Genomic DNA, 26,423 nt, shown 5'->3' with positions numbered 1-26,423 from the left:
TTTATGTCAGAGTGATGTCAAAAGTTTTCAAAGGTGAAACACATGGTTACCATTGAGATAACAGTGACAGTGGAAAGCTTGAAATGAAATATCAGACATGTGTGGAGGTTGGGAAAAGGGTTTTGTTGAATGTGAATCAAAAAAAAAAAAAAAACATGCAACCACACAAAACTTTCAAAAATATTATGCAATTATGCGACAACTGATGGTAGCCATGGACTTTGGGAATGGGATACTATTGAATGTAAATCAATAAAAAAGTTATGCAAGCCATGCAAGTTGATGGCATGTTTTAATTTGCTCTAACATTAAGTCCCTGAAAAAAAAAAAAACAAAAAAAAAAAACATTTAAGTGGATAGGTACACTGTTGTCCTTTTCATAAAGGTTATCTCTGACACTGCTTAAGATACTTTTTTTTTACTGTGATTTTACCAGAAAATCTTGTGTTGTGTAAGACGTTCTTTCTCAGAAGACATTTTTTTTTTACCTGCGTCTGTTTGAAAGTGACTCTTCTGTTTCATTGCTCATAAGAACATGACTCAAACCCCCTTGTCCTCCTTCATGCATGACTTCAATCTGTGAGAAACCACAGGAAGACAGAGTACAGCTAAATAGAATTCAACTGAAAGAGAAACGGCTTTATGTATGAGCTGAATGTATAATGTGTAAGAATGAGACAATGTAAACTATTTGAAATTATTTTTAAAGGAAAGAACTAACCCAGACAAACTAGGTTTTTAAATGCATTTTAGAAAGTCTAAAAAAAACCTTTATTTCAGATGAAACTGACAGGGACTGATATACCTTGATGCCACCTTTGGCTTTGCGAATATTCTTCCGTTTTGCCAGCTCTGCGTCACTGGGCTGTTTACTGGCGCTGGAGTTTTCTGTAGCTTTGCGATTTGATGCTGTCGAATTTAAAACATTCATAATTTCCACTTAAATAATTCAGGATACAAAGCCTAACATTAATGTTTTCCTGTCAGAGACATCAGTATATTTGCATAAATATGAGAACTGGAACCCCAATGATAGTATTTAATTCTCAGCTTATTAACCTGAAATGAGGACATAAGAATAGAGACAAATACCACTAACCACAGGCAGTCTGGATGTGCATGCATTTCAGTCAACATACGTGGGTTTTGTTTTTTACTCACTAGGTGCAGTGGGTTGTGGAGTTTTAGGTGAGGTGCGTTTTGGTGAAGATTCTGGTCGAGGTGCAACAGGTTGCACTGGCCTTGTTTGCTTTGCAGACAGCTTTTTCAGACTAGTGTGTCTTTTCTCAAACATCTCTTGAACGTCATCCAATCTTTTCAGAGCAGTTTGAGCTTTGATCTGCATGGGAAGATATAAAAGTGGAAGTATGAAGATTAGAGAAAAACGCAATACTGGCTTTATTTCTTTAAATAAAATATCAGTTATTCATCAGAAACAGATTACAACAACAGTGCGCTCCAAAAGTCTCCAAAAATTCAAACCAAATAGGAAATAAATTAAAAATATTTAATATTCAGTACTATTTCTAGGTCAATCATTGAATAATTTCAGTTCAAATTAATACTTTACAATATTTTTTTATTTTTATTATTAATAATAATAATAATAATCATGTAATTTATTTTATTTTTTTATTAAACAATTCGCTAACACTCCACAATAAACATCCTTAGTTAATGCATTAACTAAAATTAATTAACAATAAGCAATACATTTGTTACAGCATTTATGAATTTTTATTAATGTTAGTTAATAAAAATACACCTGTTCTTTGTTATTTATTGTTAGTAATATAATATAATATAATATAATATAATATAATATAATATAATATAATATAATATAATATAATACAAGTTTTGATTTTAAAAATGTTGAAATTACCTTTAAAAATGGTTTAACTGATGTTTTATAAGAACTTTTCATTGTTAGTTCATGTGAACTAATGTAGATAAAAAAGGTTAACAAAGGAAACCTTAATGTAAAGTGTTACCAACAGCTTGATTAATTAATAAAAATAGACCTTTGGATTTGACTTCATTTGTACCTTGACCAGCTCTGAGAGGATGATCTCATACTGGCTGCTGAGGTCTTTGAGGTGACTGAGCTGCTGCTCTTTGGCTGTGTTCATGTAACACTCGATGTCCTGCAGCGCTCCTTCTGCACCTTCCTGGGTCTGGCATCTATCTACAGCCTGAGAGGCCAACAGATAAACTCCACTCTCACACCACTGGTTCACCTGCCAACACACAAACACAGAGGCACAGCAATGCATCTCTTTGTCCAGGACCAAATTTAAAACTAGAAAGCAGTGAAACAGTGCAGGTTATTTATTTGTTAATATTATAAACCATAAAAAGGAAGCAGGAAGCTGCTGTAATAATTTGTATTTATTATGCAAATAGATCTAATTTAAGTCACCGACACCGGGGGTTCATCTGTTATGGTTGTTAGCAACTGATTGCAAGGACATATTGTTTCATCTGTTATGGTTGTTAGAATCTGATTTTGATGGTATATTGAGAGGTATTTTTGTGGTTGCTCCCAGCGCGTGGTCTGAAAGGGTTGTCAGCACACAAACATTTTTAAAAATAAAAACTTACACTGTGCTATTTGTAACACCGCGAGTGCATCTGGCTTTTAAAGGGGATGGGAGATGAGACTCTGATTGGTTTATTGCACGTTGCACCCAAAAAAACACCCATTATTCATCAAGAGAATAGGGACAACACCTTTAGACCATTCACCGCTCTTTTTTAGACCATGGATGCACAAATGGGCACAAATGCATTTTGCTATTAAAACAATGTGGCGCAGGATGAGAAAATGAGAACTGCGACGGGCTGAAACTAGCAAAAACACTTGCGTTGTGCTTTGCACCACATTGTATGATAGGGCCCGTGGTGTATTAACTGTTATCTACACTGAAAAAAAAATTGCTGTAGAAACCATTTTTATTCAAAAATTGCAAGTAAATTTCACAAACAATAATTGAATTAAACATGAAATTTTAAAGTGGAAAAATTGAAATAGCATTTTCTTTTAAAACATACTTTAGTAATCTTTGTTTTTCTTGTATTTTATTTCTTCTTTTTTATCTTTTTTTGTTTTCCTTAATGAAAAAAGCTGAGAAAAATAAAATACACATATCAGATTAAACTTAAAAATTACAAACAAATATTAGAAATATTAATTGCCTTGGCAACTAACTGAGATAAGTTGTAATGTAAGTACTTAAACCACTTAAACTTAAATAAAAATAAATAAACATATGTAAGGATGAAAGAACCTCAGATACTTTGATCTCCTGAGAAACAGACAATACAAACATACACGGCCATCTTCGAGACACCCAACAGAGTGCAGGTGCAGGAGACACTCCATATGTATCAGTTCCTTCTCAGTCCACAGAGTGCAGGTGCAGGAAACGCCCCCCTCGCATATGTATGTTTTCTTCTCATCCACAGAGGGATCAGTTCCCCCTCGCATATGTATCAGTTCCTTCTCATCCACAGAGTGGAGGTGCAGAAAATGCCCCTCTCACATATGTATCAGTTCCTTCTCACCCACAGAGCGGAGGTGCAGGAAACGCCCCCCTCACATATGTATCAGTTCCTTCTCATCCACAGGGTGGAGGTGCAGAAAATGCCCCTCTTACATATGTATCAGTTCCTTGTCCACACACTTCATACTATGTATTTTTCTAAAAAGTCAGGTATGCATCTTACTCTTAGATTCATCTTTGAGAATTTGATGTCTTGTATTGATTTGATATCTTTGAATTGGCTATGTGATTGGCATAATACATATTTACCTGACTGAAAATAAATTGTTACATTGGATTCTATTCTGTTTTACTCTATAATTATTATTACTGTATCTGTATGTTACCGCATTTCCTGCGTCAGGTTAGTAACGGACTAAAATTCAGTTGAGATGGAGCATAGGACACTGTATTTTTAGAGATCAGGCTAACACTTGGTATTAGTTCAAGTGTACTTAGATTGTAAGGGCTAATAGGGAATTTCCGTTTAAATCAACTGGATGTTGTTCGACCAACCTAAATAGGGTGAGCCGAACCTCTGTTTATTGTAATATTGCTCTAGCTAAGTGTACATGGGGAAATCATGGCATGACCATACCAAAACTACTATCAGGGAAAGTAATGTTGGTCTTCTTATATCTATAGTAGTGGTCGTGAAATAATGTTGCTTTATTCAAGTGTGTACAAATCTATAGGGGCTGATCAAAAGTACTTTTAGAATAAACAAGCATGGGAGCAGCCATCTAAAGTATTAGCCAATTACCTTCCTTGGGCCAAGTGCGTGGACCTTAGACATATTTAAAAAGTGACAAAACAAGTGACAAAAGCACATAAAAATTTATAAAATTAAATTAAAATAAATCAGCTAATTCAGAATGTTAATAGATACTATAATAATATATAAATAATATACTATATCAAAGACTTTAGAATACCCAAAATGAGTTACTCATTAGTATAGTTATAGTTTAAGGTATAGTTTTGAACAGGCAAAAATGCAACGCTCAATTTGGCTGCTCTATCTAAGGAAGCCCCGCCTTCTGAATAAAAGAGCCAATCGGTAAAGTCGCATCACTGCAGCTGCCGTCAGAATCCCGGTTGCTATAGAAACAGTCAGCATTCAGAGACGTGCGCTTAGGACTGCGCATGCACACTGTCTGGTCTAGCCTAAAAAATAAGCTTTTTTAACGTTATTGGAGCAAATGGAATAATATTTATGAGACAGTTGTTATCAGATTTCATTGGTGATTTCAAATATGAAATTTAATCGTAAGCAGAGAATTTGATGTTTCCCCATTCAAAGAGATAGGAGCTGCACTTGCATGCCCGAGAGGTATTTCAAAGATGGCCGCAGAGTGAAATGACATTAATTATATACATAAGCAAAATGGTATACTTCTTTCCATACCACACTTCTGACATGCACTGCGAAATATAATTTTGTCAATCTGTAGTTTTAGATATATATTTTTTTTATTTTTATTAACATTTTTCTTGTTTTACTCTTAAATGAAACTACATTGTCTAAAACGGTGAAAAAATTTTATTAAATAAATTTAATTCAAGAGACATAATGCAAAATCTAGTCTTACGGTTTTTGCACTTTTGTAAATTTATTTGTCTTCTGACAACCTGCATGTCATCTCTCAAAATCAACCCTTTGTCATGTCCTGAGTCAATCATCCCAAGGTAAAAACTCAATGTTAAGGTGTGGTAATTTAGTAGGATGCTAGTTGTTCACGGACCTCGTCGATGCGTTTGTGGATTTCAAGTGATTTGGTTAGAATGTCACGTTTCTTTTTGGCCCCATTGCTGAAATCATCACAGATCCGACGCAGTTCGACACACTTCGGCCGAATGGAGTCCAAGGCGTAGTGGTTACTTTGAATGAGCTGGTCACCATGCTGAGCGTGAAGCTGAGCTTTCTCCAAGGACTCCTGTACAGAACAAAAAACACAGTAAAGCTCAAAACATTATGAACGATTTTTACACTGCTACCTTGACTATTATTAGTAACTGACTTGCACTGTCACAAGAGTAGCAACACTATGGTTGTGTCTTTTATTCATTCTTGAAGTTCAGTTTTATCTGCACATTCTTGGCATTTTGAAAAAGGGCAAGAAAAAATATGCATTGTCTTTCTAGATAAGCTGGCTAATTAGAAGGGTTATGATAAAAATAAAAAAAAATTTGGTAGTGACACCAGTACACCAGCAGTCTATGTTAAGGATCAGCATGAAAACATGCACTGATAACCAGTGCTGCAGTTTCTTTCACATCACTTTCACTTTTTTCATATATATTAGTGCTGTCAAACGAAAATGAAAATAAAAGTTTTTGTTTACATGATATATGTGTGTGTACTGTGTATATTTATTCTGTATATATAAATACACCACACACATGCATGCATATATTGTTACGTCCATAGGGATATATGTGTATTTTCAGTGCTTGTCAGGTGTAAGATGCAGTGCCTGTCTCTGTATGTTTTCTGTTTTGTGTTCCACAAAATGTTCCTGCGGCTCAGTGGTAGAGCATTGCGTTAGCAGCGCAAAATGTCGTGGGTTAAATTCCCAGGGAACACACATACTGGTAAAAAAAAATAAAAAAAATAATAAAAAAAAATAAAAAAAAAATGTATAGCCTGAATGGACTGTAAGTTGCTTTGGATTAAAGCATATGCTAAATGCATAAATGTAAATGTTGTACTTCTCTGTTGCTCTTCCCACTATCCACGTCACAGGTTGGGAGTGCCAACTGATTTGTGTTCCAGCTCGTTAAGGTGAGAGTGGAGCACTATATAAAAACCAAGAAACTTCCAAACTGGTAGAGAGACTGAGGCTTGTATCTGAGAGACTGTCATCTTCCGGTCCCAGCACATGTCACTTTCAGTGTGTATGTTGTAACTTGTTGGGTTGAAATATTTTATGTTTGTATATTAAATATACCTATATATAATAAATATATACATGTAAATATTTTCAATATATAATTTTTGTATTTATATATACATAAATATGCACAGTACAAACACATTATGTAAACAAAAACTTTTATTTTGGATGCGATTAATAATTTGACAGCACTATATATATATATATATATAGGGGCCGTACAATATATATATATCTGGCACTCTCATTCATATATATATATTCATATATATATATATATATATATATATCCATATACATATATATATATATATATACATATATATCCTATATATACATATATTATTACCGAATACAAGCCATAATTCATTCTGGCACTCTCACACACATACATTCTCCTTTCACATACATATATTCTTGCTTTCACACGCTCCATTCACATACATATAGTTTTGTTTTCACACACTTACATTCTCCTTTCACATACATACATTATTACTCGCACACACATACATTCTCCTTTCACTTACATGCGTTTCTACTCTTTCACACACACATTCTCCTTACACAAAAATACATTTTTTTGCTTTCACACACATGCATTGTCCTTTTACATACATAGATCGCTACCTTTTTTTGGTATCCCTTACTTCCTGTTTAAGCAGGTAGTCACTCTCAGACCAGGAAATACATGTGCAAGACTTGCTCAACTGTTCCTCACAATTTTACAGTTATGCTATTCAAAGTCATCCTGTTTTCTTTTCAAGTACAAGTTTTTAACTTTAACATATCATTATGTAACCTACGTGTTCTACAGATCTGTGTACAAGTGTTAAGACACTGATTTTGATCGTATTGACAGGGCTTAACGTTAAGGAAGTTTTCTGCTGGTCCGGTTCGGCCAGTGGTTAATTTTTTTTACTTGCCCTGGGAAAATTTTCACAGGCTTTGCCAAAATCAGTCAATCAATCAATCAATCAATCAATAAGACTTATTGTTTTAATTGTTGACTGTAACATTGTATTGTAATAAATAATCCAGTGGTTAATTTGTAAACACAAATTGGGTATAATAGTTCTGAAGATAAAACTGAAATGAACCCTGCTTTTTCAGCTCTTTCAGGTAGTTATTCTAACTCATTTTCCAGTTAAGGGTGCACTGATCAGGATTTTTTCGTGACCGAAAGAAAATTTCTGATTTTATTTTATTTAGTTTTACAATCAAATTCACCCCACCTTTATTTATTTATTTTACAATCAAATGAGCCAATTCCCATACTCGTTGCCAATTTTTCTCTTCTTTTTTTAGTGTTTTTTTCTTTTTGTTTATGTATTTTGTTGATCTGTATTTTTGTTTTTGCATATTGATTCCTGTCACGAATAACCTGCCCACGCTGTTTTTAACCTGGTCATTTTTGATTACTGTCAGTTATGCTGGCGTTGCCAGATATTGAAAAAAAAAAAATTATAATAATCTTAAGTTATGGAATTAATATAAACATATCGCTGTCCCTAACTTGCAAACTCCCACTTTATTCACTTCCTAAATTAAGTGAAAGCCATGCTGATCAAGACCTGACTCGGTGACCCTGATCGTGCGGCCTGCCTTCCGTTTCCACTATACTCCTTCCGTTTCCACTATACTCCTTCCGTTTCCACTATACCCCTTCCGTTTCCACTATACCCCTTTCGTTTCCACTATACGCCTTCCGTTTCCACTATACGCCTTCCGTTTCCACTATACTCCTTCCGTTTCCACTATACTCCTTCCGTTTCCACTATATACGCCTTCCGTTTCCACTATATACTCCTTCCATTTCCACTATACCCCTTTCGTTTCCACTATTTCCTTCCGTTTCCACTATACTCCTTCCGTTTCCACTATACCCCTTTCGTGTTCCACTATACTCCTTCCGTTTCCACTATATACTCCTTCCGTTTCCACTATACCCCTTTCGTTTCCACTATACTCCTTCCGTTTCCACTATACTCCTTCCGTTTCCACTATATACTCCTTCCGTTTCCACTATACCCCTTTCGTTTCCACTATACTCCTTCCGTTTCCACTATACTCCTTCCGTTTCCACTATACTCCTTCCGTTTCCACTATACTTCTTCCGTTTCCATTATACTCCTTCCGTTTCCACTATACCCCTTTCGTTTCCACTATACGCCTTCCGTTTCCCATATACTCCCTATATACTCCTTCCATTTCCACTATACCCCTTTCGTTTCCACTATACTCCTTCCGTTTCCACAATACTCCTTCCGTTTCCACTATACGCCTTCCGTTTCCACTATATACTCCTTCCGTTTCCACTATACGCCTTCCGTTTCCACTATATACTCCTTCCATTTCCACTATACCCCTTCCGTTTCCACTATACTCCTTCCGTTTCCACTATATACTCCTTCCATTTCCACTATACGCCTTCCGTTTCCACTATACGCCTTCCGTTTCCACTATACTCCTTCCGTTTCCACTATACTCGCTCTCACACATACATACATTCTTCTCTTACATACATATATTTTCTTCAGACATACATACATTCTATATATATGTGTGTATTTGAAAGGAGAATGTATGTGTGTAAGAGTAGAAATGTATGTATGTGAATTTAGAATGTGAGTGTGTGAAAGCAAAACTATATGTATGTGAAAGGAGAATGTATGTGTGTGTGAGACTATAAATATATGTATGTGAATTTAGAATGTGAGTGTGTGAAAGCAAAACTATGTGTGTGAAAGGAGAATGTATGTGTGTGTGAGACTATAAATATATGTATGTGAATAGAGAATGTGAGTATGTGAAAGCAAAACTATATGTATGTGAAAGGAGAATGTATGTGTGTGTGAGACTATAAATATATGTATGTGAATAATAAACAAATGCTTGTTGTTGAGCCTGTATGCTGTAATAACTGCTTTGCATACCAGGCCTAATTTTAGATTCAAACGATTTTGACCTGAGCTTTGTCCTCCAAGGTTTTCAGATCGGCTAATAGATGTTCCACCCGAGCCACACAGTCCCCGGTGTCAGACAGGCCCAGCAAGGTCTCCATCAGGCCATCCAGAGAAACTTTCACCTGATGCAATGGACAAAACAGACCAAGTTCAGCTTGGTTGACTAGACAACTGCTACAGGGATATTTGGTATAATGGCTGCCTACTAAGTTTACAGAGACTTAATTTGAGCACATTCATTGCACCGTACCTCTCTGAAGTCCTGTTCAAAGTGCCGTAACTGTAAGCACTGCTCTAATTTGAGGTGATGCCTTGACCAGAACTGTTCAAACGCATTCTCCGTCTCATCGAGCTGCGCTAACAACCTGAGACAAACAAACAAACAAACGCTTTTAAAGTGTGTATGTCAGAGGAGCTGAAGTGAATTAGATTTCACAGAGGAACATGAGATGACACCAGGCTTGCGGCTCTCTTTTCTGCCGTCTTTTTTTGGAGGTCTAAAACTTTTGTTTGCGAGTTGAAAAGTCACAAAAGATTGAAGTCAGAGATCATAGATTATTATAGCTCCAGAGAGTAAGGTGAGTAACGCACATCAAATCACTAGCCCATTTGGCAGGTTATGATTTATATATTATGACCGTATGCACGCACAAGTCTATTCGCAGGCGGCACCCAACAGCTGTAGACCTTTTCATGAACTAACTTCCACATTTCCATATTACCCTGACTTCTAAGGAGTGTTTTTATAAGCGACTACTCCCAACAGCCTAGAATTCTACCAGTAGAACATCACATTTTCTTTTCTGTTTGCAGGAAGAAAATGTGGTGTTGATGGATGAGGCAACATCACCAAAGCAAAACCATAGACCTGATGCAACATTATCCAATGTTTCAATCACTCTCAGGAGGTACACAAATGTAACCCCTCTCTCCCGGGTCCTCAACGCCACACCTTGTTCTTGTTCCGAGTGGGTCTTAAACCCAGGTCTCCGGCATGGGAGGCGGATGCACTAACAAGGAGGCTAAAGACTGCAGCCACTAGCACTTCGCTTGAGATCAGGGGAGTGAGGTTTACCTGCACCGCACCTACTCGCTAGCCTCCGTTACACAAGCAAAAGATAAATTGAACAGTGTCTATTATCAGTTCCCTGTTTACTAAATTGGCCCTGCATACATTTTTGGCTTTAAAGTGTAGGCACTTGAAGCCCAGTGCCCAATATGAACAGGAACATTTCCAGTGTCAGAAGGAGATCTGCCATGCCAGCTTTTGTGGAGAAAGTGTGACATTTAAGATGGGAAAATTCAGCTTTGATCACAGGAATAAACATGTATTCAAATAGAAAACATTTATGGTAATAATATTTCACAATAACACTTTTTACTGTGCATAACATTTGATCAAATTAATGCAGCTTTGATAAGCAGAAGAGATTTACGTCAAAAAACATAAAAAAAATAAAATAAAAAACTTCCATGCCAGCTTTTGTGGAGAAAGGTAATAGTGACTCACATTAAAGCTTAAAAAACACCTAAAAAAAAAAGCTTAGGGACACTTAAGACTGGAGTAATGATGCTGAACATTTTGCTTTATTGTTTTTAGCTTTATACATATAATTTGTTTTATTTATTTTTACAGGCTCTCCAAGGAAGGTGATTTTTGATTTTTTGGAGGTTGGTTATGGAGTTTTTTAGACTTTTTAAGTGTTAACTTGTGACAGATTTCTTTGTGGTGTTTATCTGTGCTGCTGCATGACGAATATACACTACTGTTCAAAAGTTTGGGGTCAGTAACTTTTTTTGGAAAGAAATACTGACAATATCTCAGCTCTGCCATTAATTTATACTGATTAAATTTAGCACTTGAAAGTGACAGTAAAGACATACTTTATACAAAAGATCAAAAGTGACAGTAAAGACATTTATACTGTTATAAACCATTTTTACTCCAGATAATTTTCTATTCATTGAAGAATCCAAAAAAAAACAAACATTTTTTTCAATATTGAGAATAATAAATGTTTTTTGTTTATGAGTTATCTTGTGACATTTAAGACTGGAGTAATGATGCTGTGAATTTTGATTTTTTGATAGGAGTGAATATGTATTTATTATAATAGAAAACAATTATGGTAATAATATTTCACAATAACACTGTTTTTACTGTTCATTACATTTGATCAAAGTAATGCAGCTTTGATAAGCAGAAGAGATTTACGTCAAAAAACATAAAAAAAAGTAATGTTTCTAAACAACTTTGTGTGTGTATATATATTAGTATATATACATTTCGTATGATCTTTTTATGATCTTTGCAATGTACTTTTTTGAACCAATGTAATGAATATACTCAGGTAGGTTACCATGAGATACAATCCAAATCAGAGCACCTTTTATATGTTTTTAAGCTTTAATGTGAGTCACCATTACCATTATCTTTTTCCACAAAAGCTGGCATGGCAAATCTACTTCTGACACTGGAAATGTTCCTGTGCATATTGGGCACTGGGCTTCAAGTGCCTACACATTAAATACAAAAATGTATGCAGGGCAAATTTAGTAAAAAGGGAACTGATAATTGACTATATTCAATTTATCTTTTGCTTGTGTACCTCCTGAGGGTGACTGCAACATTGGATGATGTTGCATCAGGTCTATGGTTTTGCTTTGGTGATGTTGCCTCATCCATGAACACCAAACAGAAAAGAAAAGGTGATGTTCTACTGATAGAATTCTAGGCTGTTGGGAGACACAGCTTCACTCGCAAGCAAAACTTTTCAACTCACAAACAAAAGTTTTAGACCCACAAAAAAAAAGACAGCAGAAAAGAGAGCAACATTTGTGGTTTCGCGATAAAAAGTGCACAAAGAAAAATAAAGATTTTCAAAGATTTATATGCACTGCAAATTATTTTGTTATCAATTTCTTTATTTTTGAGCCTTAAGAAGACTTTTATTTTGCAATCTATTATTTTTTATTACAAAATAATTAGTTTTACTCTCAAACACAGAATGTTTGATTGAATAATAAAGACACAAAAATAATTCCATACAAAGTCAATATTCTTTTTTGCTCAAGTACTGTATGTCACGTAGCCACTCAGAAATGTTTGCATAATCCCAGCTAACAAGAACAAACATTCTTTCAGTAACATTAATAGAACATTTGTTCAAAGTTATGTGATCTCTTCTCAAGATGCTAGCACAAAAAACATTATTTATGCTTCATTTAAGGAACTTTTTTTTTCTGAAATGTATTAGTTGCACATTTGTCTGGCATTTTTAAATATTACTATTTAGAGAACATTCAAAAGTAACGTCTCCATAATGTTAGCAAAATGATCAAATGGAACGCTCACATAACCAATGTTCCCTATCTGTCGGTCACTACGAGTTATGTCGAACGACATATGAGGTCTCACTTGGGAGGCCAATCATCTCTGAGTTTAAGAGAAAACGCCAATGAAAATTGGCTTGTGGATTTTACATACCTGAACCACTCCCTGTGCCTACGGGTATAAATATTTTGTTTGTGTCTTTCTGGATGAGGTCGTTTCCTATCCTCTGACAAAGGCCATGAGCGTTGTCTTCCGTGTCTGGGCATTCAGCATGCTGAAGACGCGTTCGTGGATGGTTCATGCCCGCACTGCGTGACCATGGCAACGCTGCGATCACGTCTCTTCTTTCTTAAAGGGAAAGGAGCAGACCCCTCTGTCACTACCCGTCCCGGTTTCTCTGCCACGAGCAGAGAACCGCCGGCTAGTGCTCTGGGAGATTTGAGGGTGACAGTGAGAGCTTCTCCGCCGGGCCACGACCCACGGACCTCTCACCCCTTCCGCAGGGCTTATCCTGTGTGGCTGCTGGGTGATTCTGCTGGGCTGTCTTACTGCAGTCCCAGCATGTCATTTGGTTTGCTGCCGGGGGATCAGATGTCGATTGCAGAATCGGGGGATGGGCTGTTGACCTCTGTGGATGAAGATTTGGCTGGGCTGCCCCCCTAGGATGTTGTCACCACTGCCGAATTGGACCCAGAGTTGACAGCCATGCTTACCTGGGCAGCTGTGAGCATCAGGATGGAGGTGAATACACTGCCCAACCCTGAGTGCTCATGGTTGTTCGATTGGTTCTCGGTGTAGAGCGCGGCTCACAACCACGTTTTGCTCTGGTTCCTTTCTTCCCGGATGTGCATGGGGAAGTGACAAAGTCATTGATGGCCCCTTTTTACAGCCAGAAGCTGCTCATTTCCTTCCTCTGTCCTCACTACCCTCGATGACATTCCCCAGCAGGAGAGTGCGACTGCAGTGCAGTGCATCTAGCTTTACGGCGGTTCTGGCTGCTGTTGCTAGACAAGCACGTGTTGGTCTGGAGTCAGACGCGGCTCAAGTCAGTGCAAGTCATCGTGCAACCGATGCGCTCTCACGACAGCTCACTTTCCCTGGGGAATGGCGACTCCTTCCCCAGACGGTCCAGCTGATCTGGAGTCGATTCAGGGAAGCCCAGGTAGACCTGTTTGCTTCCCATGAGTCCTCCCACTGCCAGCTGTACTATTCCCTGTCCCAGGCCCCCCTGAGCATGGATGCACTGGCACACAGCTGGCCTCGGGCTCTACGCAAGTATGCGTTTCCCCCAGTGAGCCTGCTAGCACAGACACTGTGCAAGGTCAGGGAGGATGAGGAACAGGTCCTGTTGGTTGCGCCTTACTGGCCCACCCGGACCTGGTTTTCGGAACTAATGCTCCTCGTGACAGCCGCTCCCTGGCGCATCCCCCAAGGAGGGACCTCCTCTCTCAGGGGTGGGGCACCATATGGCAGCCGCGTCCAGATCCTTGGAACCTCCACGTGTGGCTTCTGGACGGGACGTGCAGACCTAAGTGATCTGCCACCGGCGGTGGAAGACACTATCACTCAGGCTAGAGCCTCTTCTACGAGGCCGGCCTTTGCTTTGAAGTGGAGTCTGTTCACGAATTGTTGTTCTTCTCACCAAGAAGACCCCGGAGAGTCAGAGTCATCCTGCAAGGAAGGTTGGAGTGTAGGCTGTCACCATCCACCTTGAAAGTGTATGTGGCTGCCATTGCAGCCCATCATGATGCAGTGGACGGCTGGTCCCTGGGGAGGCATGACTTGATCGTTAGTTTCCTGAGGGGTGCCAGAAGGTTAAATCCTCCTAGGACACCCCTGATACCCTTCTGGGACCTCTCTATTGTTCTGGCTGGACTTTGAGCCACTTGACTCAGTCGAGCTGAAGTTCCTGTCTAGACAGCGCTCCTGGTCACGCTCACTTCCATCAAGAGGGTCGGGGACCTCCAAGCATTTTCAAGAGTGGCTTGTGTTCTGGCCGGCCTACTCTCACATTGTCTTGAGACCCTGGCCTGGATACGTGCCCAAGGTTCCTACCACTCCCTTCTGACCAGGTGGTGAACCTGCAAGCACTGCCCCTGGAGGAGGCAGATCCAGCCTTGACGTTGCTGTGTCCTGTAAGAGCGCTTCGCATATACGTGGACCGCACCCAGAGCTTCAGAAGCTCTGAGCAGTTCCTGGTCTGCTTTGGAGGTCAGCAGAAAGGGAAGGCTGTCTCCAACCAGAGGATGGCCCACTGGATAGTGGATGCCATCGCCTTGGCATACCATTCCCAAGGCGAGCTGTGCCTACTGGGGGTGAGGGCTCACTCCACATGGAGTGTGGCCTCCACCTATGCGCTGGCGCACGGTGCCTCTCTGACAGACATCTGTCGAGCTGCAGGCTGGGCGACACCTAACACCTTAGTGAGGTTTACAACCTTTGTGTAGAGCCAGTTTCTTCCTGTGTGTTGGCTAACAGGTAATTGGCGTGAAGGACTGGCTCGGTGTCACGCTTGCTGTGCCATTTCCCCTAACACAGAGATGCGAGCACCTTTCTTCTCCCAGTAGAGTTCCCCGGTTGGCGTACCCTGGTCGAGCATCCTCCAGCACCCTCAGCGATCAGACTTGGTGGGGCAGTCTGGCGCCAGGCCCAGTACTGTGGTTAGCATGCCCGGAGTCCCGGTCAGCAGCTGTACTGGGCTAGGTGTCCATATGGCTTGATTTCCTACATGTAATCCCATATGTGTATTCTTCCATGGTAAGGTTTCCCTCTTGGTAAACCCATGTCTTCCCTTGACAGGCTCACTCTGTCAGTCTCTTCTGGCAGCTGTTCCATCCCTACTCTAAGATAGGATCTGCCTCAGAGACCCATTCCATATGTAGTACTGCCCCATGGGTCAGTCCATATCAATATCACCACATGTTCAATTCAATTCAATTTTATATACGGGTAGGATGTGGTCTCCGTAGCAACCTTTTCCTAAGGCTCCCTTCCCCATCGTTCTGCCAAACTGAAAGAACAAATAGGAAAGATTTGAAGCAATCTTTCACTAAAGGTTGAAATCCCTTCCAAAAACTTTTTGTGGACAGAAGAGCAGCATGGCCTTCTCCAGCAGTGATGTACTCACCCTTTTGGTCCCCTTCCGTACCAAGGTCAGTGAATTTGCGCTGGGGCTTTGGGAAGGTTACAACCTTAAGCGTAGTTTTTGTGACACGCTGCAGCTTGTCAACAATTGCAGCGCCACAGTGTTGTGATGGTGTTCAGGTTGTGGGGTTTTCCATAGGACCCCATATGTTGTTCGACATAACTCATAGTGACCGACAGATAGGGAACGTCTCGGTTACGTATGTAACCCTCGTTCCCTGATGGAGGGAACGGAGACGTTATGTCCCCATGCCACAACTTATCAATTATGTAAAATCCACTAGCCAATTTTCATTGGCGTTTTCTCTTAAACTCAGAGATGATTGGCCTCCCAAGTGAGACCCCATATGTCGTTCGACATAACGTCTCCGTTCCCTCCATCAGTGAACGAGGGTTACGTACGTAACCGAGACGTTCTTTTGTTAGCTGGGATTCTACTGCTAGAGTATTATAATTAATGGTGTAACAATTTGTGTTTGGAAAAATATTTTGACAAACCTCTCAACGGTTGTTTGGTTCTCTACCTCATCTGGGTTCAAAATGTGGCTCTCGGTTTTGCTGGCCTGGTCTTTGATACAAGACAACAGAGTATTTCCTTGCAAAAAAAACATCAGGCACAGATTGATCTTCTGCATGAAAGTATAGTGAAAGACAACAGAGTATTTCCTTGCTTTCAACAGAGTATTTCCTTGCTTTATAGCCAATTTCAGCTCATCCTGTGTAAATGTAAATACAGATCATGTTTTGTTGTCACAATGTTCCAACAACCCAACAACAGTTTGGTGAAGAATTTTCCAGAACGGTTCCATAAGGCAAGGTCAGTGGCTCGGAACCGATAAAAAGATAACTGGTTGATTCCCCACATATACCCACTAATTTCTGACAAACTATATATTATGAAATATAATGCTATCATATATTGAGGGGCATATAATTATATATACTGCAAATACTACTATGCATATATGTATATAATATATGAAATGAAGTGCTTGTATTATATTTCAGTACTCACAGAACTATACTGAAACAAAGATCTAAAAGCAGTTTATTAAACTTTTTGAAAACTAATATTTATGACAAAACTTTTGGCCACGACTGTATATATACTATAACTATATAACACAGATTAAATACCATTGAGCGAAATTACCGCATGTTCTATAATAACACAGATTAAACAAATCATATGACGAAATTACAACCAGCATGAAATACCTTGAGTCAGTTTCTGCTAGGTCAGTTCCAAACTGCTGCAGCATCTGTGCTGTGCTCTTCACTGTTAACGCAAAGTTCTCAATGGCCTAGGACACAAGGTTTTAACACAGTCTGAATAGATAATATACATGGGAGCAGTCAAAAGACAAAACTTTCTTACTGTACGATGGTGAATCCATTGACTGTGGCAATAGTCCAGGGTTCCCCCCAGGTCACAGGTCAGCTGGCCTTTTTCAATATAGCCATGCAAGTCTGACAGGGAATTTAGCATAACAATCTACAAGAGAAGAGAGAAAAAACAAGGAATTACCTATAATAGCCTATATATTAAGCATATTTAGGGTACAGCAACTAAATGTTTGTGCTACTTTAACACAATGTCACATTTAAAGAATGCAGTTGCTGCTATTAACAGTCAGTTCTGACTCATACTGACTTATACAATGACTTTTACAGGAACTTAGCAAACAGTAGCAAACCTCATGACTTTGAGCTCCTTAAAATATGCATGCAAACATTTTACAGGACATATATAGTAAAAACTGTTGTCAGGAAAGTTAAAAGAATATTCTGGGTTTGACAAGCTCAGTCGATAGCATTTGTGGTTGTTTTGACTCATCACTCATCTCCTTTTAATAAAATAAAAAAAATAAAAACACTGAGGTTATAATGAGGCACTTGCAATAAAAATAAAAGGTGGCTAATTTTTAGAGGATTTAAAAGCATACAAGTGAGGCTTACAATTTTATAAAGGCATTTCCATTTATTCTTCTGATTACTTTTGTATAATAAGAAATTAGTTTTTTAAGGTTTTAGAGATGATGGTGTTACATTGCAATGGCAACAGTTATAAAATTGGATATAACTTTACACAAAATAGGTTAGTAAACAATTGTTCACACTAAAATCATGTCATCACACTGAATTCACTCATACTGTTCACAGCTGTACTATTAAAACAATGAGTATTTTAATGTTTACAGATTGACCCCTTTTATTTCCATTGTAAATGCCCCACTGAGTTTTTTGACTAATTATCTAATTCATCTGCAGATGACATTTTGCATCCGGAAAGTATTCACAGCGCTTCACTTTGTCCACATTTACAAACAATACCCCATAATGACAACGGGAAAGATGTTTGTTTGAAATCTTTGCAAATTTATTTAAAATAAAAAACGAAGAATTTTGATGAAGATAACAAATTTAATCCATTTTAAAGCTGTAACATAAAATGTGGAAAACGTGAAGCACTGCGATACTTTCTAGATGCACTTGCATGTGCACTGCAGCTCAAACTTCAGATGTAGCATGCAGATGATAATCTCATAAATATATGTGAGAAAGTTGCACTGACAGAATTTCACAAATTCACCACAGTTGACGTACAAGCAGCGATAAGGCACAGTGCAGGAACCTCAATGTTTTTGTAACATTGTCCCCTGTATCTTCTAAAGTAGCATTGAAACAGGGTTAGAGATAACTCCTTACATAAGATTCTAAATGAAACTACAACAAATTTACAACTGCCATATCTGTATTACTGTGTCATCAGGTACTTTTCTTCATATGTTTTTTTTTTTTGGGGTTTTCAATTTTTAATTATTTTTTGGAAAATTTTAAATTTTTTTTTTTCTTTTTTACCACAAACTGATTACACGGTTAAGCCGAGTTTGTCTTCTTAATGATGATTCTGGCTTCTGTATAAGCTCAATACAAAAAAAAAATGTTGTTTGCTGGTTTAACAGCTGCAAAAAAGACAATAATACAGAACTGGTTTACACCACACGTGTGGGAAAACGTATTGGAACCATAGTCTTCTTAAAATAGTAGCCTGTGAATGTACAACAGCACAAATTAATAAGGCCAAACCTAGTACTATTGGTGTTGGCATTGTTTTTTTTAAAAAAAATACAGGATTATATAAAAGAGTAATTTTCCCCCCTTCCTTCACTCTCTCTTTGGAATATATAAATTGATTAAATGCCTGTTGTTATTGTTTTTGCGTTCTATCCTGAATGGATGTTATGGTGTGATTTGTTATATGTAAAATACTAAAAAAAAGTTGATCACAAAAAAAAAAAAAAACAGGGTTAGAGATGATCTGCACACAATCTGTAGGTAAACACTATTTCAGACATGCATAATACAACAGGGTGACAGGCTGTGTCAATAATTTAGTGAATGAGTGATCATGGTTACAAACACTCCAGACGAGCCATGCACATCGTATGGCGAATGAACGGATGTGCTGAGGATCCAGACAGACAAAAGCATGCTTACCGGTACCTTCAATTTGAAGTCATCCCTATGTAACCGCATACTGAAATCAGCGATGGCCCTCTGGAGGAGACGTGAAGGTTTCAGAACCAGAACAAGCTGGAGATTTCCTGGAAAGGAGCCCTTTGGGTCATGTAAATATAAAGATAATTATTTATTTGACAATTCTGAGACATTAAAGGGATACTCCACCCCAAAATGAAAATTTTGTCATTAATCACTTACCCCCATGTCGTTCCAAACCCGTAAAAGCTTTGTTTGTCTTCGGAAAACAATTTAAGATTTTGGATGAAAACCGGGAGACCTGTGACTGTCACATAGACTGCCAAGTAATTTACACTGTCAAAGTCCAGAAAAGTATGAAAGACATCGTCAGAATACTCCATCTGCCATCAGTGGTTCAACCGTAACATTATGAAGCAATGAGACTACTTTTTGTAAGTGAAGAAAACAAAAATAACGACTTTATTCAACAATTCTTTTGTCAACAGTCTCCTCTGTGTCACTCCATATCACTGTATGCTGTGTATGCTCTTCTGTATCATCCGCAGCATGTAGAAACAGTGCATCCTTGTGGCGCGGATGACACAGAAGAGCATATGCAGCATACGGTGATATGGAGTGACACAGAGGAGACCGCTGACAAAGGAATTACTGAATAGTCATTATATTGTTTTTTTGCTTACAAAAAGTGTTCACATCACTTCTTAACGTTACAGTTGAACGATGTCTTTCATCAATTTTTTCAATTGATTAATGACAAAATTTTCATTTTGAGGTGGAGTATCTCTTTAACTATATATATATATATATATATATATATATATATATATATATATATATATATATATATATATATATATACACTTTTAAAGTTGTAAATAAAAAAAGATTATTGTATGTTTTACAAGTAAATAATATTTCAGTTTTTCTACTCTGAAATTTCATGTTTAATTCAATGTGTTACTTGATTTATTTAATTTATTTTATTATATAGCCATTGTAATTGTTACATTTACTAGCAATTTCTGAGTGAGAATTGTTTAAATGGCAGTTTTTTTTAAGTGTATTTACATTGCATTTAAGATTAAATCACATTTGTTTAAAATAGAATGTGATGTAAAACAGGTAACCTCTGATAATAATAATAATGTTTATATGTATTCAAATCCTTTAATTTTTTTCAGTTTAATAAAATAAAAAGAATATTCAGAATAATAAGACCTATTATTATTATTACATTAATTAAGGTATTTTAAAAGTTTTTAGTATTATTAGACCTATTATTATTATAAATAATTACATTAATTAAGGTATTTTAAAATTACATTAAGTGTGTGTGTGTAGGTGTGTGTGTGTGTGTGTGTGTGTGTGTGTGTGTGTGTGTGTGTGTGTGTGTTTGAATAATAATTTAAAGTATTTTTAATAGTCCAGCGTTTTCGACTTGATTTCAGTTGCTAGGACTATCTATTGTACAGTACATCTTGATACTGTGCATGATGTTCTTTTTACTCTGAACTGCATTGAGATCTGTAAACGTCACGTGAAAGAGCTGTTTTAACTTCACAAAGCTTCAACAAGAGCATGTACAAACCGCTATCCGTGCCAGAGAAGTGATTGCTGAGTTCCATCTGTCCTTCCTGCGGTCCAGGATGATGATGAAGCCAATGCTAGCAGCATCCATGCTAAAGGATGAAGGACAGAAACAGACAGGTTGGACAATGAAACCAAAACCATCAGACAGAAATCAAACAGACAGCTGCTTGTTCTTACAGTTGGTTTCACTACATATTTTGAAAATCATTACCAATGACAATAAACCTTAGAAAAATAAATGAGGTTTCACCTTGGTATGCTCGTCAGGTATGTGACAACATTAACAAAATCCTCATCTGACACCTCATTAAAACCTGAGAACTCTGGGAAGGTGATGATGGGAGATCCATCTTTTCCTCTTCCTCCTGCAAAAAAATGTCATGGACTTTAGTACCTAGTTAGTTCACAGTTATCAATTTAGCATGTTAAATGGCACTTTGCTTACACACATGTGTTCTTATGAGTTTTATTTCACAGTTAAAAATGTGTTTGAGTAAATGAATGATTACTCCAGGGATATGGTTTCATTTGAACTCAGAGGGAGTGTCAGCCATGTTCACGCAAAAAAAAGCTAACAGCGTAAACTTACAGTCTAATTGTACACACAAAAAAATTCACGGTTGTTGAAAAAAAAATATGTTTCACAAAAAGCGATTCAGTTCGATTTGGTGAACTTATATTTCATAGAAGATCCGGTTACAAATGCAAAACACAATTCGTATACGCGAACCGGATGAATCACTAAACTGCAGTGTTATGAAAATCGCTCATTTAACGAATCCCCGGGTGTGAGAAGTGAGATGCTGGCAGAATGGGTCTGTCGTAGTTTTAGCCAATCTTTGCGACTTACCAAAACCAATCATTTTGATGCTTCAGAAAAATTCTAAGAGAGACCCTCTGAAGTCCATGGACTACTTTGAAGATGTTGTCAGAATACTTACCTTTCTGGAACTCCCCGCTCAAGCTCTCCGTATTACGATGGCGTGCACGCACATACATTCTCAATGGAGGTTGGACGGAAAGCTCTCGGACAGAAAAAATCTAAAATATCTAATACTGGGTTCCGAATTGATGAACGCTGAGTCCATTTCTTTTACGGGTTTGGAACGATGTGAGGGTGATTTCCGTTCATTAATGACAAAAGGTAATTTCATTTTTGGCTCAAACTATCCCTTTAATGGTATCGATTTAAAGTCCCTGGGAAAAGCTCTCAGAAAGTCTCAAAAACACAAATTTAAGTATTCGTGTTCTGACGTTTGTACATACCTCAAAACATTCAAAGGTGTTTTGTGTACAGTTGTATATCCACCCATTTGCAAATGTATTTTATGAATATAAAAAAAGCCAGTGAATTGCTTTTGTGTATATTTTTTTTTTAACGTGAATTTTTTTTTTTGTGTACGGAATTAGGCTATCATGTGAAATCACGCGTGTGTGCGTGTTTTGCGTGTGTGAATCGTGTTTTTTGCGTGAATTATATCTGAGACTAATCTGCTTCCATATTTTAGCCCCGCTCAAAAAATCCGGATCACAGCAATGGTGTTAAGTTTTTTACATTTCACAGTCTTTGTAATATGTTTTAGCAATACATTTCTAACATGTATAATGTGTTTAGACATTTTTTTTAAATTGCCTTTACAGGGACTTTAACATTTGTGGGGTGACAAATAGAGCTTCTGACAAGCGGCTTGCTGGATTTTCTTTAACATTAACAACGTCATATTTTGCATTTTTCTTGACCAACAGCTGTCATGTTATGTTCATCAAGGCATGAAGAAATTTGTAAAACTGCACAGCGATAGTATCAACCTTTTTCCTGACATAAAAATGGGTGCCGCCATTTGTCAATTCTATGGGTATCGCTTCCGGTCTCATTTGCGTCCAGCTATTTTTAGCTGTACAAAACAGTTCGTTTTGCTGCTTGATATTGACAATTGATGTGTCCTATCATATTATTTTAATCTGTTATCTTAATTAAGAACACACTGGTTTGTACTGCAAACAGTTTTAGAGTTTACTGCACGTTATTATTCTCCTCGTTATTTACCTATAGCGGCTAATGAAACGGAAGTCTCACCCATAGGCTCACTTCCGCGTTGAGGAAAAAGGTGGATACGTTCCAAGACTTTCTCACTAAAGGTACGCTTCAGCCCACAGGTCTTGTGTATGTTAACACTTTACAATAAGGTCTCATTTGTTAACATTAATTAATGTGCATACTAACAATGACTAACTTTAGTATTAGTTAATAAAAGTAGAGTAATAAAAGTTTGTTCAGTTTAGTTCATAGTGCATTCATGTTAACAGATACAACTTTTGATTTTTATAATGTATTAGGAAATGTTGGGATTTTGATTTTTATATGTTTTTGTTAATTGTTGTTGTGTTATCATGATATACTATGGTAGTTGGGGGAGTCCTGAAGGAGGAGTCCCCACCAGCTGTGCAAAAACTGCGGGGATCCCACCTGCAAAGTTTAGCATTATTTTTTTACACTGAAGGAGGATCCCCACCTGCAAAAAAGCGGGAAACGTATGCCTTGCCCATTATTTCTCTCTTTCCTTGTATTTGTGATACGGTCTAGTTGGACATGAAGTTTTGTGCTCCTTTTTTTGTGGCATGTTATAGTAGTTTATCTATTAAATGTAATGTAATGACTAACGTAATGTTCACATTTTACAAAAAGCGTTCTCTTTTCTTTCTGACAGGAGCATTTCTACGATCTGGAAAAAGGGAACAGAGGTCATCTCCTGGCGCCTTAAAACTTTGTCGAGGAAGAACCCAAAACATATTAGCTTGGAAATGACTGAAAGTGGAGGACCAAGTCGCCGAAGAAGGATTGAAGATGTCCAACAACTTGAAGGCAATTTCTTTCCTTGTCCATACAGCTGATGAAGCTGAAGTTATGCAAAAGATAATGGAAACTTTCAAGCATAGACAAGAACTGGTACATAATCTTTAAAGGTCAGCTGACGTCCTTGATGTCTTTCCAAGATATTTGGATGTAAAAGAATTGGTAAATAAAACATTTATTCTCCTTTTCAGAGATTGTTTTAAGTGTGTTTTAGACATGCCTGCTTTTTGTTAAGTGTCTTATAAGGTTACTCTTTGACATGATTTCTACTTGGACTCATTCGTTCATAGATGTATCACTCTCGCTCGTACATGCCAGTGATAGAGTTTGAAATAATTCAAGTAAATATTTGAATCACTATGTTCGACTCATTTGCACATTCATGATGTCTAAGTCTATCAAAACAACAACACTATCCATTTTGGTGGTAAAGGATGAAAAAGTAACCTCTTAGAAATCTTGTAATATGCTTTGTCATTAGATAAATCAGGACTTTGCTCTGCTATTCAATGCTGAAACATCCAACAAGCTTCTTGAGAGGTGGGAGACGGCAGTCAAGCAAAAGATCATCAATGAAGCCCAGTCTCTTACTTCAACAGCAGAAATTTGGTGTCTTCTCAATGCAGCAGGTGGACAAGGATCTGAAAATGGTTGCCATGATTTGTAAGGATGTCATAATTTCATATTATCTCTGGTTTCTTGTTATCGTGAGCACTAAATGTTTGTTTTTGTTTTATCCTAAATCGCCCACCACCCCACAATCATCTTCTCATTCAGATTGGGACAGTGACATGTCATCTGACCTGCTGCTGTTGCATCTCCTGCCTCCTGCTCCAGGGAGGAAGAAGACTAAGATCAGTCCAACAGAGGCTGTTGACAGACTTGTGCATTTCCATAAAGTAAAACTAACAATACAGTTGCAAAGTCATTGTGAATATTGAAATGCAGTGGTTTTTTAATCATGGTCCTTGGGATTCACCCCTTTGCACATTTTATTTCTCTGACCTGACTTAAGGGATAGTTCACCCAAAAATGAAAATTATGTCATTTACTCACCCTCGGGTTGTTCCAAACCTGTATATATTTCTTTGTACTGCTGAACACAAAGGAAGATATTTTGAAGAAAGGATGTAAACTGGCTGCTTTGGGCAGCCATTGACTTCCATAGTATGAAAAAAAAAAGAATACTATGATCGTTAATGACTTCCTAAAGCAGCCTGTTTAAAAACTTTTTTCAAAATGTATGTGTTCAGCAGTACAAAGAAATGTATACAGGCTTGGAACAACCTGTGGGCAACAACTTTTTCTGTAAATTACAAAATTACAAAACATTTTGGGTGAACTAACCCTTTAGTTTTTCATGGAGCTCTTACCTAATGAGGCGAAGTTCTAAATCAGGTTTGTTGAATAAGGAAGACATACAACATGCAGAGCGGTGGGTCAACAGGACAGGGATTGAAAATAACTGGCATGATGTGTCAAAATGTTCCTTTTGGACTCTCTAACTGATTGCACGTGTTCACTTGCATTAAATTGACCTACAGCTCTCGGATGTCCCTGTACAACTCCTTGCTCGTGTTCTTATGAAGTAAGTCAGTCACATAGCTTGGTTTGGCTGAGGGTGTAGCAGCAAATGTAATTAAAAATAATAATAATAATAATTGTGGGGGGGGGGGGGTGAGGAAATTCATTTAATGACGATTTCCTTTAACTGTAATAACAAAAAGCATGATATCAACTGGATTTTTTTTTTTTTTTTTTTTGCACATATTGGGTTAAGGTGTGTTTTATAGGTGTTTTTTTTTTAATTATGCATTTATCATTTCACATTGTAATTATTGTTTTTTTTTGTCTTCTTCTTCTTCTTCTTTCCTGGTTTTATTTAATCTAATTTTGTTTGTGCTTTTTTTAGTCCTGCACCAGTATTGAAGGCCATCTCAGCCTTACTGTGTTAACAGTGAACACTTGTTTTTACTCTATGCAAGTGTAAAAAAAAAAAAAAAAAAAAAAAAAACCCCACAGAAGGAAGGATATTTATTTTGTTTGTTTGTTTATATATTTAGTTCATTCCTGTATATAGTATATGAGAGGAAAGTGTTGTTTTTATTTTTGTGAGTGCTAATTTAACACTTTTAAATTTGCTGTGGTGTTAAATGCAGAGCACAAATTCTGGGTATGGGTCACCATACTTGGCCACACTTCACTTTTTTGCAGTTTCTGTGGCATCACAGCTAAATGGAAACTACGTTGAAGATGCAAGCAGTAGAAAGCGGGGGTGAGTCTTTGAGAGCATTATGACCTACATTTTTTTTAACAAGTGCATTACCTATAACCCTCTACATTTCTGTTTCAATCATTCATTGGACATGCTTCTGACATTATCATTGATTCTTAGGTATTCACCACATCCTTCTACGTTTTATTTGACTTTATTTGATATTTAAATGTATTATTATATGTTTTTCTATTATTATTATTATTTAGAAAAATAAGAAACACAACTCCTTTCAACCACAAGGGGGCAACAGTGGAATCAGAGACGTCCATTGAGCTCAGACACATTGATAAAGTATTATACATTACCTAGAG

General features: G+C 37.5%; 1 protein-coding gene and 1 long non-coding RNA gene across 2 annotated transcripts in view; one reads left to right on the top strand and one right to left on the bottom strand.

Annotated features, from left to right (window-relative positions):
* Window positions 1-26,423, bottom strand: part of LOC109077564 (guanine nucleotide exchange factor DBS-like) — a 73,625-nt gene that overhangs the window by 32,479 nt on the left and 14,723 nt on the right. The window contains exons 4-17 of the mRNA XM_042765778.1: window positions 21,231-21,345; window positions 20,979-21,069; window positions 19,388-19,507; window positions 17,265-17,381; window positions 17,064-17,190; window positions 16,580-16,604; window positions 16,385-16,486; window positions 9,659-9,773; window positions 9,411-9,530; window positions 5,291-5,482; window positions 2,049-2,240; window positions 1,162-1,339; window positions 806-909; window positions 489-577 (exon numbers count right to left, since the gene is read on the bottom strand). Coding sequence (XP_042621712.1) covers window positions 489-577; window positions 806-909; window positions 1,162-1,339; window positions 2,049-2,240; window positions 5,291-5,482; window positions 9,411-9,530; window positions 9,659-9,773; window positions 16,385-16,486; window positions 16,580-16,604; window positions 17,064-17,190; window positions 17,265-17,381; window positions 19,388-19,507; window positions 20,979-21,069; window positions 21,231-21,345 — 1,687 coding nt within the window. The remainder of the gene's footprint in view (window positions 1-488; window positions 578-805; window positions 910-1,161; window positions 1,340-2,048; window positions 2,241-5,290; window positions 5,483-9,410; window positions 9,531-9,658; window positions 9,774-16,384; window positions 16,487-16,579; window positions 16,605-17,063; window positions 17,191-17,264; window positions 17,382-19,387; window positions 19,508-20,978; window positions 21,070-21,230; window positions 21,346-26,423) is intronic.
* Window positions 23,628-24,891, top strand: LOC122146587. The gene is made up of 3 exons (XR_006161104.1): window positions 23,628-23,996; window positions 24,316-24,484; window positions 24,612-24,891. It is a non-coding gene; the product is annotated as an uncharacterized LOC122146587 (long non-coding RNA).

This window comes from Cyprinus carpio, chromosome A11, assembly GCF_018340385.1.
Source record: "Cyprinus carpio isolate SPL01 chromosome A11, ASM1834038v1, whole genome shotgun sequence".
Taxonomy (NCBI): Eukaryota; Metazoa; Chordata; class Actinopteri; order Cypriniformes; family Cyprinidae; genus Cyprinus; species Cyprinus carpio.
Note: the sequence above shows the minus strand (reverse complement) of the source record. Positions and strands in the feature narration are given on the sequence as shown.